At 43.8% G+C, this 14568-nt stretch overlaps 1 protein-coding gene across 1 annotated transcript in view; it reads left to right on the top strand.

The window, feature by feature from the left end:
• Positions 1-4108: 4108 nt before the first annotated feature.
• The window catches only part of APOBEC1 (apolipoprotein B mRNA editing enzyme catalytic subunit 1), a gene marked incomplete at both ends in the record, with an annotated part of 28161 nt that continues 17701 nt past the window's right edge, over positions 4109-14568 (top strand). Inside the window, 3 exons of the mRNA XM_079714989.1 lie at positions 4109-4496; positions 4560-4679; positions 5374-5538. Coding sequence (XP_079571115.1) covers positions 4109-4496; positions 4560-4679; positions 5374-5538 — 673 coding nt within the window. The remainder of the gene's footprint in view (positions 4497-4559; positions 4680-5373; positions 5539-14568) is intronic.

Raw genomic sequence — 14568 nt, 5'->3', positions numbered from 1 at the left:
TCACTAAAAGGATGCTGTCTATAGATGTAAGCATACATAATGGCCTGCCACAGGGAACCCTGCCCCTCTGCCTGAATGTTAAACTAAAGTGCCTTGGAGATTGGTTCAAGATGGCAGAGTAGAAGGACGTGTGCTCACTCCCTCTTGTGAGAACACCAGAATCACAACTAACTGCTGAACAATCATCGACAGGAAGACACTGGAACTCACCAAAAAAGATACCCCGCATCCAAAGACAAAGGAGAAGCCACAATGAGACAGTAGGAGGGGCACAATCACGATAAAATCAAATCCCATAACAGCTGGGTGGGTGACTCACAAACTGGAGAACACTTATGCCACAGAAGTCCACCCACTGGAGTGAAGGTTCTGAGCCCCACGTCAGGCTTCCCAACCTGGGGGTCTGACAATGGGAGGAGGAATTCCTAGAGAATCAGACTTTGAAGACTAGCAAGATTTGATTGCAGGACTTCGACAGGACTGGGGGAAACAGAGGGCACACACAAAGTAGTGTGTACATCAGGGCCCAGGGGAAGGAGCAGTGACCCCATAGGAGACTGAACCAGACCTACCTGCTAATGTTGGAGGGTCTCCTGCAGAGATGGGTGGTGGCTGTAGCTCACCATGGTGACAAGGACACTGGCAGCAGAAGTTCTGGGAAGAACTCCTTGGCGTGAGCCCTCCCAGAGTCCCTATTGGCCCCACCAAAGAGCCCGGTAGGCTCCAGTACTGGGTCGCCTCAGGCCAAACAACCAACTGGGAGGGAACCCATCCCCACCCAACAGCAGACAAGGGGGTTAAAGTTTTACTGAGCTCTGCCCACCAGAGCAACACCCAGCTCTACCTACCACCAGTCCATCCCATCAGGAAGCTTGCACAAGCCTCTTAGATAGCCTCATCCACCAGAGGGCAGACAGCAGAAGCAAGAAGAACTATAATTCTGCAGCCTGTGGAAGGAAAACCGCATTCACAGAAAGATAGACAAAATGAAAAGGCAGAGGACTTTGTACCAGATGAAGGAAAAAGATAAACCCCCAGAAAAACAACTAAATGAAATGGAGATAGGCCTTCCAGAAAAAGAATTCAGAATAATGATAGTGAAGATGATCCAGGACCTCAGAAAAAGAATGGAGGCAAAGGTCGAGAAGATGCAAGAAATGTTTAACAAAGACCTAGAAGAATTAAAGAACAAACAAACAGATGAGCAATACAATAACTGAAATGAAAAATACACTAGAAGGAATCAATAGCAGAATAACTGAGGCAGAGAATAGATAAGTGACCTGGAAGACAGAATGGTGGAATTCACTGCTGTGGAACAAAATAAAGAAAAAAGAATGAAAAGAAATGAAGACAGCCTAAGAGACCTCTGGGACAACATCAAACACAACAACATTCACATTATAGGGGTCCCAGAAGGAGAAGAGAGAGAGAAATGACCCAAGAAATATTTGAAGAGATTATAGTCAAAAACTCCCTAACATGAGAAAGGAATTAGCCACCCAAGTCCAGGAAGCACAGAGGGTCCCAGGCAGGATAAACCCAAGGAGAAACATGCCGAGACACATAGTAATCAAACTGACAAAAATTAAAGACAAATTATTGAAAGCAAAAGGGAAAAATGACAAATAACAAACAAGGGAACTCCCATAAGGTTAACAGCTGATTTCTCAGCAGAAACTCTAAAAGCCAGAAGTGAGTGGCACAGTATATTTAAAGTGATGAAAGGGAAGAACCTACAACCAAGATTATCCTACCTGGCAATGATCTCATTCCAATTCGAAAGAGAAATCAAAAGCTTTCCAGACAAGCAAAAGCTAAGAGAATTCAGCACCACTAAACCAGCTCTACAACAAATGCTAAAGGAACTTCTCTAAGTGGGAAACACAAGAGAAGAAAAGGACCTATAAAAATAAACCCATAACAATTAAGAAAATGGTAATAGGAACATATATATTGATAATTACCTTAAACGTGAATGGATTAAATGCTCCAACCAAAAGACACAGGCTTGCTGAATGGATATGAAAACAAGACCCATATATACGCTGTCTACAAGAGACCCACTTCAGACCTAGAGACACATACAGACTGAAAGTGAGGGGATGGAAAAAGATATTCCATGCAAATGGAAATCAAAAGAAAGCTGGAGTAGCAATACTCCTATCAAGTAAAATAGACTTTAAAAGAAAGAATGTTACAAGAGACAAGGAAGGACACTACATAATGATCAAGGGATCAATCCAAGAGGAAGATATAACAATTATAAATATATATGTACCCAACATAGGAGCATCTCAATACATAAGGCAACTGCTAACAGCTATAAAATAGGAAATTGACAGTAACACAATGATAGTGGGGGACTTTAACACCTCACTTACAACAATGGACAAATCATCCAGACAGAAAATTAATAAGGAAACACAAGCTTTAAATGACACAATAGACAGATAGATTTAATTGATATTTGTAGGACATTCCATTCAAAAACAGCAGATTACACTTTCTTCTCAAGTGCACATGGAACATTCTCCAAGATAGATCACATCTTGGGTCACAAATCAAGCCTCAGTAAATTTAAGAAAATTGAAATCATATCAAGAATCTTTTCCGACCACAACATTATGAGATTAGAAATCAGTTACAGGGAAAAAACGTAAAAAACACAAACACATGGAGGCTAAATAATACGTTATTAAATAACCAAGAGATCACTGAAGAAATCAAACAGGAAATCAAAAACTACCTAGAGACAAATTACAATGAAAACACAATGATCCAAAACCTATGGGATGCAGCAAAAGCAGTTCTAAGAGGGAAGTTTATAGCAATACAAGCCTACCTCAAAAAATAAGAAAAATCTCAAAGAAACAATCTAACCTTACACCTAAAGGAACTAGAGAAAGAAGAACAAACAAAACCCAAAGTTAGTAGAAGGAAAGAAATCATAAAGATCAGAGCAGAAATAAATGAAATAGAAACAAAGAAAATAATAGCAAAGATCAATAAAAGTAAAAGCTGGTTCTTTGAGAAGATAAACAAAATTGATAAACCTTTAGCCAGACTCATCAAGAAAAAGAGGGAGAGGACTCAAATCAATAAAATTAGAAATGAAAAAGGAAAAGTTACAACAGACACCACAGAAATACAAAGCATCCTAAGAGACTACTACAAGCAACTCTATGCCAATAAAATGGACAACCTGGAAGAAATGGACAAATTCTTAGAAAGGTATAACCTTCCAAGACTGAACCAGGAAGAAATAGAAAATATGAACAGACCAATCGCAAGTAATGAAATTGAAACTGTGATTAAAAATCTTACAGCAGGGCTTCCCTGGTGGCACAGTGGTTAAGAATCCGCCTGCCAATGCAGGGGACAGGGGTTTGAGCCCTGGTCCGGGAAGATCCCACATGCCTCAGAGCATCGAACCCTGTGCGCCACAACTACTGAGCCTGCACTCGAGAGCCCGCAAGCCACAGTTACTGAAGCCTGCACACCTAGAGCCCGTGCTCCGCAACAAGAGAAGCCACCACAGTGAGAAGCCCGCTCACTGCAACGAAGAGTAACCCCCGCTCGCCACAACTAGAGAAAGCCGCGCACAGCAACAAAGACCCAACGCAGCCATAAATAAATAAATAAATAAATAAATAACAACTTAAACCCCCCTCTGGCCTATCCAGCTCCCCAACTGGCTGAACAGGCTGCACTGGCATTGTTCCAACTGCCCCCACCATGCCGCCAACATATTCACTCCTTTCACGGCTTCCTGTTTCCCCTATCCATGGGGAGAGAATAGAATTTTATCTGTTAACCCCTGGGGCACAGGGAACTGGTTTAGTATCACCATCTAAGACCCAACAGGGCACCGAATTTGAACCGGGAGCCACTTCCGCAACAGTGCAATTTCCCTTGTGCTGAGGAGGCCTTAATGCAAATGGCCAGCCAGCTGGGTTCCTGTGGATGTGCAATCCATTCTCTACTTTGGATTTGCTTAACTGGAAAAACCATAACCCTGCTTACCAAGAGGACCCCCTCCGTGTGACTGAACTTTTCACCTCCATATTTGCCACTCACCATCCCACTTGGGTGGACATTCACACTCATGAATATAATGCTTACTGGGGATGAAAGGAGGATGGTCATTGACAAGGCTAGAGAGGAAGCACACCAGCTCCACCTAGTGGATCCAAATGGAACTCCAGAAGCAAATCTGTCAGTCCCTATTGCTAAGCCTAACTGGGATCCTAATAGTGGGGGCATGCCACTTCTAGAACATTATAGGAGGTGTGTCTTAGTGGGTCTTCAAAAGGGGGTACCTAGACAAAAGAGGTTAAACAAGATTCAGGAGATAAAGCAAAAACCAAATGAGGATGCAGCAGAGCTCCTAGAAAGGATTTATCAAGCTTATAGGTGCTACACGGATGCAGACCCTGAGGCCCCTGAGAATGTAAGGATGATACATATGACTTTCATTGGGCAAAATGCCCCAGGTATAGGGGAAAAATTACAGAAGTTAGATGGTGCATTTGGAATGAACCCTTCTCAATGAGTAGATGTTGCTTTTAAATTATTCAACAACAGGGAACAACGACAGAAGCAAGAAGATGAAAAATTGAAGGCAGCTTCTCTGGCAGCAGCATTGAATTCCCGGAAGGCGAGCAACCTAAAGGAAGGTAAGCCACCATTGAAGAAGGAACCATGTGCTTATTGCAAGGAGGAGGAGCATTGGAAAAGAGATTGCCCTAGACGAAATAAAAAGAAAGAAAATAATAAAAAGGAGACAGGAGCTGCTCATATGGTAGAAAGAGAGGAACACTGACATTGAATGAAGAGGCCCGAAGACTCCCTTGGACTTGAGGCGTCCAATTCCAAAATCCCCACAAGAGCCCTGGGTAACTGACAGTGGGGAACAAGTTGACTTTCTAATAGATATGGGTGCCACATATTCTGGAAGGATCTTGGAAAAAGAAATGTCCTAAATTAAAGACGGAGTGCACCAAAAAACAGAGGGGCCCTCTGGTGGAGGTTATGGTCACCAGGAAGGAAAGTTCTGAAGAAGAATATAGTGACTGGTGGGACCCGGGGCTTCCCGCCACGCTGGTGGCTCCCATGGCTATAGCCCCACAGGAGCCCCGGGTACAATTAACAGTGGAGAATCAACTAGCAGATTTTTTGGCAGATACAGGAGTAAACTACTCGGTTCTAAGTTGTAAACTGGCCTCTGAGTAAGTCCACAGCGTCAGTAGTGGGACTTTTCGGGACAAACTCAGCAACGTCCTCTGCTCTTGCCCCTGGAGTGCAAAATAGGAGAAGAGAAATTGAAACATAATTTCCTGTACGTATCGGACTGTCTAATCCCTCTTTTAGGAAGAGACTTGGGCAAAGTACATGTGCAAATAACATTTTCACCTGAGAAACAACTTTTGCGTTTAGAAGTGCCTCTGGAAAATGCCCTAAGGCTCCAACAGTCGCTCGAACAGCCAGGAGAGAAAGAAGCTGAGCCTATTCCAGAAAGGATCCAGGAAAAAGTGAGTAAGGCTGTCTGGGCTAACAGGGCACCCAGATGGGCCAGATTCACTGCCCCGATTCCTATCATTGTAAAGACAGGAGTGACTTGTCCAAGGAAAAAACAATATCCTCTTAAAAAGGAAACTATACAGGGACTTTCCTGGTGGTCTAGTGGTTAAGACTCCACGCTCCCAATGCAGGGGATATGGGTTCAATCCCTGATCGGGGAACAAAGATCCCCCATGGTACAGCCAAAAAAAAAAGGAAGCCATATAAGGAATCCAGCCAGTTCTAGACTGGTTTTTGAAGTACGGACTAATTAGACCTTGCAGATCTCCTTATAACACTCTATTTTGCCAGTTTAAAAAGTTTCACAAGGGCTTCCCTGGTGGTGCAGTGGTTGAGAGTCCGCCTGCCAATGCAGGGGACACGGATTCAAGCCCTGGTCTGGGAAGATCCCACATGCCGCGGAGCAACTAAGCCCGTGCGCCACAACTACTGAGCCTGTGCTCTAGAGCCTGCATGCCAGAGTTACTGAGCCTGTGAGCCACAACTACTGAAGCCCGCGCGTCTAGAGCCCGTGCTCTGCAACAAGAGGAGCCACCACAAGGAGAAGCCCAAGCACCACAATGAAGAGTAGCCCCCGCTCACTGCAACTAGAGAAAGCCCGTGTGCAGCAATGAAGACCCAATGCAGCCAAAAATAAAATAAATTTATAAACAAAACAAAAAAAACAAAATCCACATCAAGTACTAGAAGGTTTTAACCACGTTCGGGATGGTTTATTCTGGTTGACCCCAGAATATGGCAGCTTTATGCTGGGAGCAGAGAAATCATAGCTTTCATCATTGGACAAACTCCACCCAATATATGGGATGGACCCCCACTGATTATTATAAAAGTCTTATAATTTTAAAGAGTAGTGATTGGTTTGCCACAGATTAGATTAGGAGACCAGGCATGTATTGGAGAGCCCCAAATGGAACCTGTTGGGTCTGTGGGACCCATTTTTGGCCTTAGCTTCCACCTGGATGGAATGGTAGATGCACTCTAGGGTTCCCTTGGGCACAAGGACATCAATATAAAGTTTGACAAAAGGCAAAAATGGCTGAACTTCCTTACCTTTGTACTAGCTAGACTAGATCAGTTTTTTTGGTGTAATTATTTACTCAATTTCTTTGTCCTAAACATTGGTCTTGAAAGTGTGGCTCTCCACATAGAGGTACTAGCCAAAATGACAAAGCAAGCCGTTAATGACAGCCAACAGAGCTTGACTTTGTTAAACACTGAGGACTCATTAATGTGAAAAGCTGTGCTTCAGAACCAGATGGCCCTAGATATCTTGACTGCCTCACAGCAGGGAACTTGTGCCTTAATTCATACTGAATGTTGTATAATACTTTTATACCCGATGAGTCAGGAAACATAACAACGCATAACAACGCTTCTTAATGACATGAAATCTCCCATCCAGACAGTAGATAATTCAGATGCTTATGCCTGTGAAGTTGCTTCCTGAGTCTGCAGTTGGTTTTCAAACTTGTTTTCCTGGATCCCACAGGGCCATCCAATCTCTTTTCTCAGGAGTTTTCCAGTTCTTACTTTGTTTTGATGGTTGCAATGGGAATATATGTTCTAGCTAGAATCATGACTTGTTGCCTGTCGTATTTCTGCAAAACCACCACCAGGGCTCTGCTTGCCAGTTGGCATGAGAATGTTCATTCCTTCCATAAGAAAAACCCCTTCTTGCCGTGCCTGCCCCCGTCGCCGCCCTCCTCTTCCCCCACCGCCCCTCACCCGCCCAGCTTCAGCACGAAACGGCCAGATGAGATTGATGCCCACTTGTCTTTTTCCATTGAAATGGAAGGACTAAATCAACAGTGGGGTTTTTGTTCCAGCTAAATTTATAAAAACTAGTTAAAATAGCCTCCATCAAGCTCTGATCTGTTTTAACCTCACTTCAACTTGCATGTCAGATGACCGTTTTTGTTGTTGTTTCTGCTTCGTTGTATCATTGCACCTGGTATTTTTCTCTTTTGAACACTCCCCTTTACACTCCCCTCTCTGTAAGCATTCTTCATCCCAGAGAGGAGGTCACAGCTCGATAACCTCGAAAACCACAGGAGCCCATCACGAGACCACCTGATGCCTGCTTTGAGGGTCTTCAGATGATCTCTGGATGGAAAAATATGTAGGGCCTGCATGTACTCTTTTCTTATCTACCAGTCTGCTCCTTGAACCATTACTATAAGACTCCTCACTGCCCCTTCCAATGGGGACACACAGTCTTGAGGGCGTTAGCCCACTGTGGCCCCCTTTGCGTGGCGAAGCAATAAAGCTGTTGTTTTCTGCTTCACCCAGATCTCTGTCTCTGAGATTCAATTCAGTGCCGGTGTACAGAGGCCAGGTTTCGGCAACAATGACACATCCCCAAATCAGGTCAGGCCTAAATTTTCTTTTAAAATAAGAAAATACGGCATAAATATTAGGACATCAAGTGTTGTTCATGGGTTATTTCTTTAGCACTTTATTTTCTACTCAAGACAATATCAAGCACTTCAACTATTATCACAGTTTCTTTTTTTGGCCCCACCATGCGGCATGTGGGATGTGGGATCTTAGTTCCTTGACCAGGGACTGAACCCGTGCTCCCTGCAATAGAAGCATGGAGTCTTAACTAGTGGACTGTGAGGGAAGTCCCCTTTTAAAAAATTTTATTGAAGTAAGTTGATTTACAATGTTGTGTTAATTGCGGCTGTACAGCAAAGTGACTGAGTTCTGCATACACATATTCTTTTTTCACAAAGGTTTCTGTACTTTGCTTGTGAGTGGAGCGCTCCGTGCATGTCTGAGATCTGCATCTGTTGAGTTTGGAGGAGTGTTTGACTGAAAATAGGCATTTGCTTTCGTTAAAAAGGCTAGGGGGAAAAAAGAGCTAGGATCTGTTGCTTTTATTACCTTTTCTGGGCAGAATTGATTGGCAATGATTGCATGCAATCATAAATACATTCCCTAATTTTATTTTATTTTTTTTGCAGTACACGGGCCTCTCCCTGCCGTGGCCTCTTCCATTGCAGAGCACAGGCTCCGGACGCGCAGGCCCAGCGGCCATGGCTCACGGGCCGAGTCGTTCCGCGGCATGTGGGATCCTCCCGCACCAGGGCACGAACCTGTATACCCTATGTCGGCAGGCGGACTCTCAACCACTGCGCCATCAGGGAAGCACAGACTGTCTGCTTTTAAAGCCCACTTAAAATTAGGGAACGTAGGGCGTCCCTGGTGGCGCAGTGGTTGAGGGTCCGCTTGCGGATACAGAGAACACGGGTTCGTGCCCGGGTCCGGGAAGATCTCACATGCCATGCAGCGGCTGGGCCCGTGAGCCACGGCCGCTGGGCTTGTTCCTCCAAAACCACTGCGTCACCAGGGAAGCCTGGACTATCTGCTTTTAAAGCCCACTTAAAATTAGGGAATGTAGGGTGTCCCTGGTGGCGCAGTGGTTGAGAGTCCATCTGCGGATGCAGGGGAAATGGGTTCGTTCCCCGATCCGGGAGGATCCACATGCCGCGGAGCGACTGGGCCCGTGAGCCATGGCTGCTGAGCCTGCACGTCCGGAGCCTGTGTTCTTCAACGGGATAGGCCACAACAGTGAGAAAAGCAGATAGTCCGCTCTCACTCTTGTTTGTTTGCCACTCTCACTCTTGTTTGTTTGTTTAACTGTTGCTTGACAACATTAAACAGCAAGCTGGTATGACTATTTTGGACAAAAATGTACCACAAAATTTGTAACCATAACCTTTGCTGTGTCCCAATAATGTAAATTTATCTTTCTGAGAAAGATGCACACAGATCTTAGAGAAAAGTATTTAAGAATGATTGTTTTAGCCACAATCTATTATTTTTTGTCCTTAAACCCTGTCCTTCAACAATAATAATAAAATCAATAGCTATTTTGAAAGGAAGACTATAAGTACCACAGGTATAAACAGAATGCAAATGGAATGAGAAGAGCATTGAATCCCTCTAAATTATGGAAGTGGGGCTGCACTGATATCGGTAGGCAGAGATAGTAAGACATTGATGGGTGAAGAGGGGGCTTGCAGTCAGGGAATTTTAGTTTAGAGGAGAAGGTAGAGCAAAGGAAGAAATAGATGGCAGAAATTGAGAAGGACTTGAAGAGTCTTAGAAAATTATGTACTGGCGGTTGGCTCTGCTAATTGTATTGCTTTTCTGCCCTCTGTTGATAAAAACAGGGAAGAGCAAATTTATTAAACCATATATGGTTCCTTATATCTAGAGGATCAAGGGTCTTACTGAGAACCTGGTAAAACATATAGACTCTCCCCCAGAAAATAATACACATGAACACACAATATTTTGCAGATAATTTCAGTTGCTTCATGGAATCCTTGCCATCAAACTGTGGGATTGTGGAGAACACGTTTCTCTTGAGCCAGGTATTTTTCCCCTTTGTTGGTCTCTGTTTATGATCCTGTGTGTATGAGTACACGTGAACTCTTTTGTAATATTCAGTTCCTTTTAAGGGACCTGTTTCTCACATTGTCCATTTCTTTCCATCCTCATATCTCTATGGTGGGTTTATTATTATAAATGCCCCTTCAACTACTAAGACCCAATTTTGTTCATGTCAATTCCTTGTGCTAATGAATTTCTCTAGCCCCAGGCAAGACAATCCCCTGACTTTCCTTGGAACACTTTTGCTTTGGTTTGGTTTGCTTTACTTCAGTTAACTTTTTTTGTTATGTCTTAAAAAAAAAATGGAGATATAATTCACATACCATACAATTCACCATTTTAAAGCATAAAATTCAGTGGTTTTAAAAATTATATTCACAAGACGTACAACCATCACCACTATCTAACTCCAAAACGTTTTTATTGCCCCCAAATAAACCCCATATCCATTAGCAGACACCCTCCAAGTCTTCTCCCCCAGCCCACTCCCCATTCTCTGGCAATGCTAATTTATTTTCTATCTCTATGGATTTGCCTATGCTGGAAATTCCATAAAAATGGAATCATACACTCTGTGGCCTTTTGTGACTGAGTTCTTTCACTGAGGATAATGTGTTCAAATTTCATCTGTGTTTTAGCGTGTATCAGTACTTCATCCTTTTTATGGCTGAATACTATCCCACTGTGTGGACATCCGACAACTTATTTATCTGTTTATCAGTTGATGGACATTTGAGTTGTTTCCACTTTTGTCTATTATGAGTAATGCTACTATGAACATTCATGTACAAGCTTTTGTGGGAATATATGTTTTCAATTCTCTTAGAATTGCCAGATCATATGGTTGCTCTATGTTTAATGTTTTGAGGAGCTATCAAACTGTTTTCCAGAGTGGCTGCAACATTTTATATTACTAACAGCAATGCATGAGAATTCCAATTTTTCCATATCCCCACCAATACATATTTTTTTTCTTTTTTGGCCATGCCGTGCTGCTTTTGGGATCTTAGTTTCCCCATCAGGGATGGGACCCACAGCTTAGGCAGTGAAAGCTCGGAGTTCTAACTACTGGACTGCCAGGGAATTTCCCCCAGCAATACTTTTAATTGTCAATTTTTTTTTTATTATAGCCATCCTAGCAGTTAGGAAGTTGTATCTCATTGTGGTTTTGACTTACAGTTTCCTAATGATTAATGATGTTGAGCGTCTTTTCATGTGCTTATTGGTTATCTGTATATCTTCTTTGGAGAAATGCCTATCAAATCCTTTACCCATTTTAATTGGGTTATTTGTTTGTTTATTGTTTTTTGTTTTTGTTTTTTTTGTTTTGTTTTTTTTTTTGCGTTATGCGGGCCTCTCACTGTTGTGGCCTCTCCCCTTGCGGAGCACAGGCTCCGGACGCACAGGCTCAGTGGCCATGGCTCACGGGCCTAGCCGCTCCGCGGCATGTGGGATCCTCCCGGACCGGGGCACGAACCCGTGTCCCCTGCATCTGCAGGCGGACTCTCAACCACTGCGCCACCAGGGAAGCCCCTGTTTATTGTTTATTTTTAATTTGTTTATATTTGCCTGCATTGGGTCTTCGTTGCTGCGCATGGGCTTTCTCTAGTTGAGGCAAGCGGGGACTACTCTTCGTTGCGGAGCGCGGGCTCCTCATTGCGGTGGCTTCTCTTGTTGCAGAGCTCGGGCTCTAGGCATGTGGGCTTCAGTAGTTGTGGCACGCAGGCTCAGTAGTTGTGGCTCGTGGGCTCTAGAGCGCAAGATCAGTAGTTGTGGCGCACGGGCTTAGTTGTTCCGCGACATGTGGGATCTTTCCAGACCAGGGATTGAACCTCTGTCCCCTGCATTGGCAGGTGGATTCTTAACCGCTGCACCACCAGGGAAGCCCCTGTCTGTTTATTGTTGAGTTGTAATAGTTTTTTATATAATTGGGACGCTAGCCCTTATCAGATATACAGCTTGCAAATATTTTCTCCCATTCTGTGAGCTGTCTTTTTACTTTCTAGATAGTGTTTTTTTGTAGCACAGAAGTTTTTAATTTTAATGGAATCCAGTGTATCAATTTTTTGTTATTATTGTTTGTGCTTTAAGTATCATATTTAAGAAACAGTTGTCTAATTCAAAGTCATGAAGATTTACACCTATGTTTTCTTCTACGAGTTTGAATGGTCTTGGCATCCTTCTTAAAAATCAGCTGGCCTTGGGGCTTCCCTGGTGGCGCAGTGGTTGAGAGTCTGCCTGCCGATGCAGGGGACATGGGTTCGTGCCCCGGTCTGGGAAGATCTCACATGCTGTGGAGTGGCTGGGCCCGTGAGCCATGGCCGCTGAGCCTGCACATCCGGAGCCTGTGCTCCGCAGTGGGAGAGACCACAGCAGTGAGAGGCCCGCGTACCACAAAAAAAAAAAAAAAAATCAGCTGACCACATATTCGTTGCGAGAGCTACTATTAAAACAACAACAACAGAAAATAAGTCTTGGTGAGTTTATGGAGAAATTGGAACTCTTACATGGCTCAGCTGATATGGAAAACTGTATGAACGTTCCTCAAAAAATTTAAAATAGAATTATCATATGGTCCAGGATTCTGACTTCCGGATATATGTGCAAAAGAATTGTAAGCAGGCACGGGATTGAAAGTGACTTTTGCACACCCATGTTCATAGGAGCACTATTCACAATAGCCAAAAGGCAAAAGCAACCAACTTGTCCATCAATGGATGAATGGATAAACAAAATGTACTAAATACATACAATGGGATATTATTCAGCCTTAAAAAGGAAGGAAATCCTGTCACACATTACAGCTTGAATGAAACTTGAGGACATTATGCTAAGTGAAGTACACCAGTCACAAAATTACAAAGACTGTATGACTCCACTTACATGTGATATCTAAAATAATCAAATTCATAGAAACAGAAAGTAGAATGATGGTTGCTCAGAGCTGAGGGAGAAGAAAAGAATGAGTTGTGGTTTTCAGAGTTTCAGTTTTGCAAATGAAAAAGTTATGTGGCACAACAACGTGAGTATACTTAACACTAGTGGACTGTATACTTGGAAAGTAATAGTATACTTGAAAATGGTTAAGATGGTATAAAGGAAAAACACTTCTGCGTTTCAATGTTTCATACTGAACACTTCTGTGACCCGATGTGTAGAGGTTTTCCCACCCCAGGCAATACTCTAGTTCTCTGTAGACACCAGCTGGGTGTCCTACAATTCAATTCAGTTCTGACATTGTCTACCTGGAGTCAACATCAGATCCTACAGGTTAAGTTCCTGTCTGTCACAGGCCCAGGGGTAAGTCCAGGTAAGTTGGAGATATAAGAAATGTAGCCAGTACTCAATGCATGAATCGCTCAGTTTTACTGCACACAATTAGCACATGACACAGGTTAGTCAAAGTAAGGAAAACAGAGAAGGAAGTAACAAACCACTCCAAGGACAAGTCGGGAAGGAGGCGTCTCAGCACAAGCATCGGTCTGGCAACTAGTCTCGTAACAAGTGTGAGTAGGAAGTTGCTTCTGCTCCAACAGAGCCTCCGCCAGCATCCTGAACAGCTGGATCAGCTCTCAGCAGCGTGGAGTCGGGGCCTCCTGGGAAGGGCCTTCAAGTCGCTTGGCTCAGTGGTCTCTCTTTTTTGTGTGTGCGTGTGTTTACGTGGGCCTCTCACTACTGTGGCCTCTCCCGTTGCGGAGCACAGGCTCTGGACGTGCAGGCTCAGTGGCCATGGCTCACGGGCCCAGCCGCTCCGCGGCATGTGGGATCCTCTCGGACCGGGGCACGAACCCGTGTCCCCTGCATCGGCAGGCAGACTCTCAACCACTGTGCCACCAGGGAAGCCCTCAGTGGTCTCTTTTTAAGGAGCAACAGTTATGCCCAGGGGAGGGGTCTTGTCTCCATCAGTTTCTCCTTCTGTTCCAGTGACATAAATTGCCTGACAAATTTCTTATGTAAAGTAAGAGTTCATCACTCTAAGACAGTCCTATAGTGGACGTTTCAAAACAACTAAGTTTACATTGGCCACTGTGAGTCAATTTTGAACAACTTAACATAGTTTAACATAGCTTAATTCCTACGTTTCACACTTGATAAGCAGGATTCATAACATAAAAGAAATCACATCATAATGGTCCTACAAGACTGCCCCTTTCCCCCACCTCAGATGCCAATAGCAAGTCCAGGCTGTTACCTCAGGTTCTCACCAACTGGCTATAAATCCAAAGTTCTGAGCACCTGCCTCTTGTGTTTGATTAATTTGCTAGAGTGGCTCACAGAACTGAGGAAACCAGAGAGATCATCGTTTATTACAAAGGATATTAAAGGATACAAATGAATAGACAGAAGAAGAGGTACATAGGGTGAAGTCTGCAAGGGTCCTGAGCACAGCAGCTTCTGTCCAGATGGAGTTTGGGGTGCGCCACCCTCCTGGCACATGGACACATTCTTGTCCATAAACCCAGAAGCTCTCTGCACCCGATTCTTTTGGGTTTCTATGGAGGCTTCATCACATAGGCATAATTGATTAAGTCACTGGCCATTGGTTATAGGTTCAATCTCCAGCTCCTCTCCCCTCCCTGG

This window comes from Hyperoodon ampullatus, assembly GCF_949752795.1.
Source record: "Hyperoodon ampullatus genome assembly, chromosome: 11".
NCBI lineage: Eukaryota > Metazoa > Chordata > Mammalia > Artiodactyla > Ziphiidae > Hyperoodon > Hyperoodon ampullatus.
This window is presented reverse-complemented; position numbering and strand designations above follow the sequence as displayed.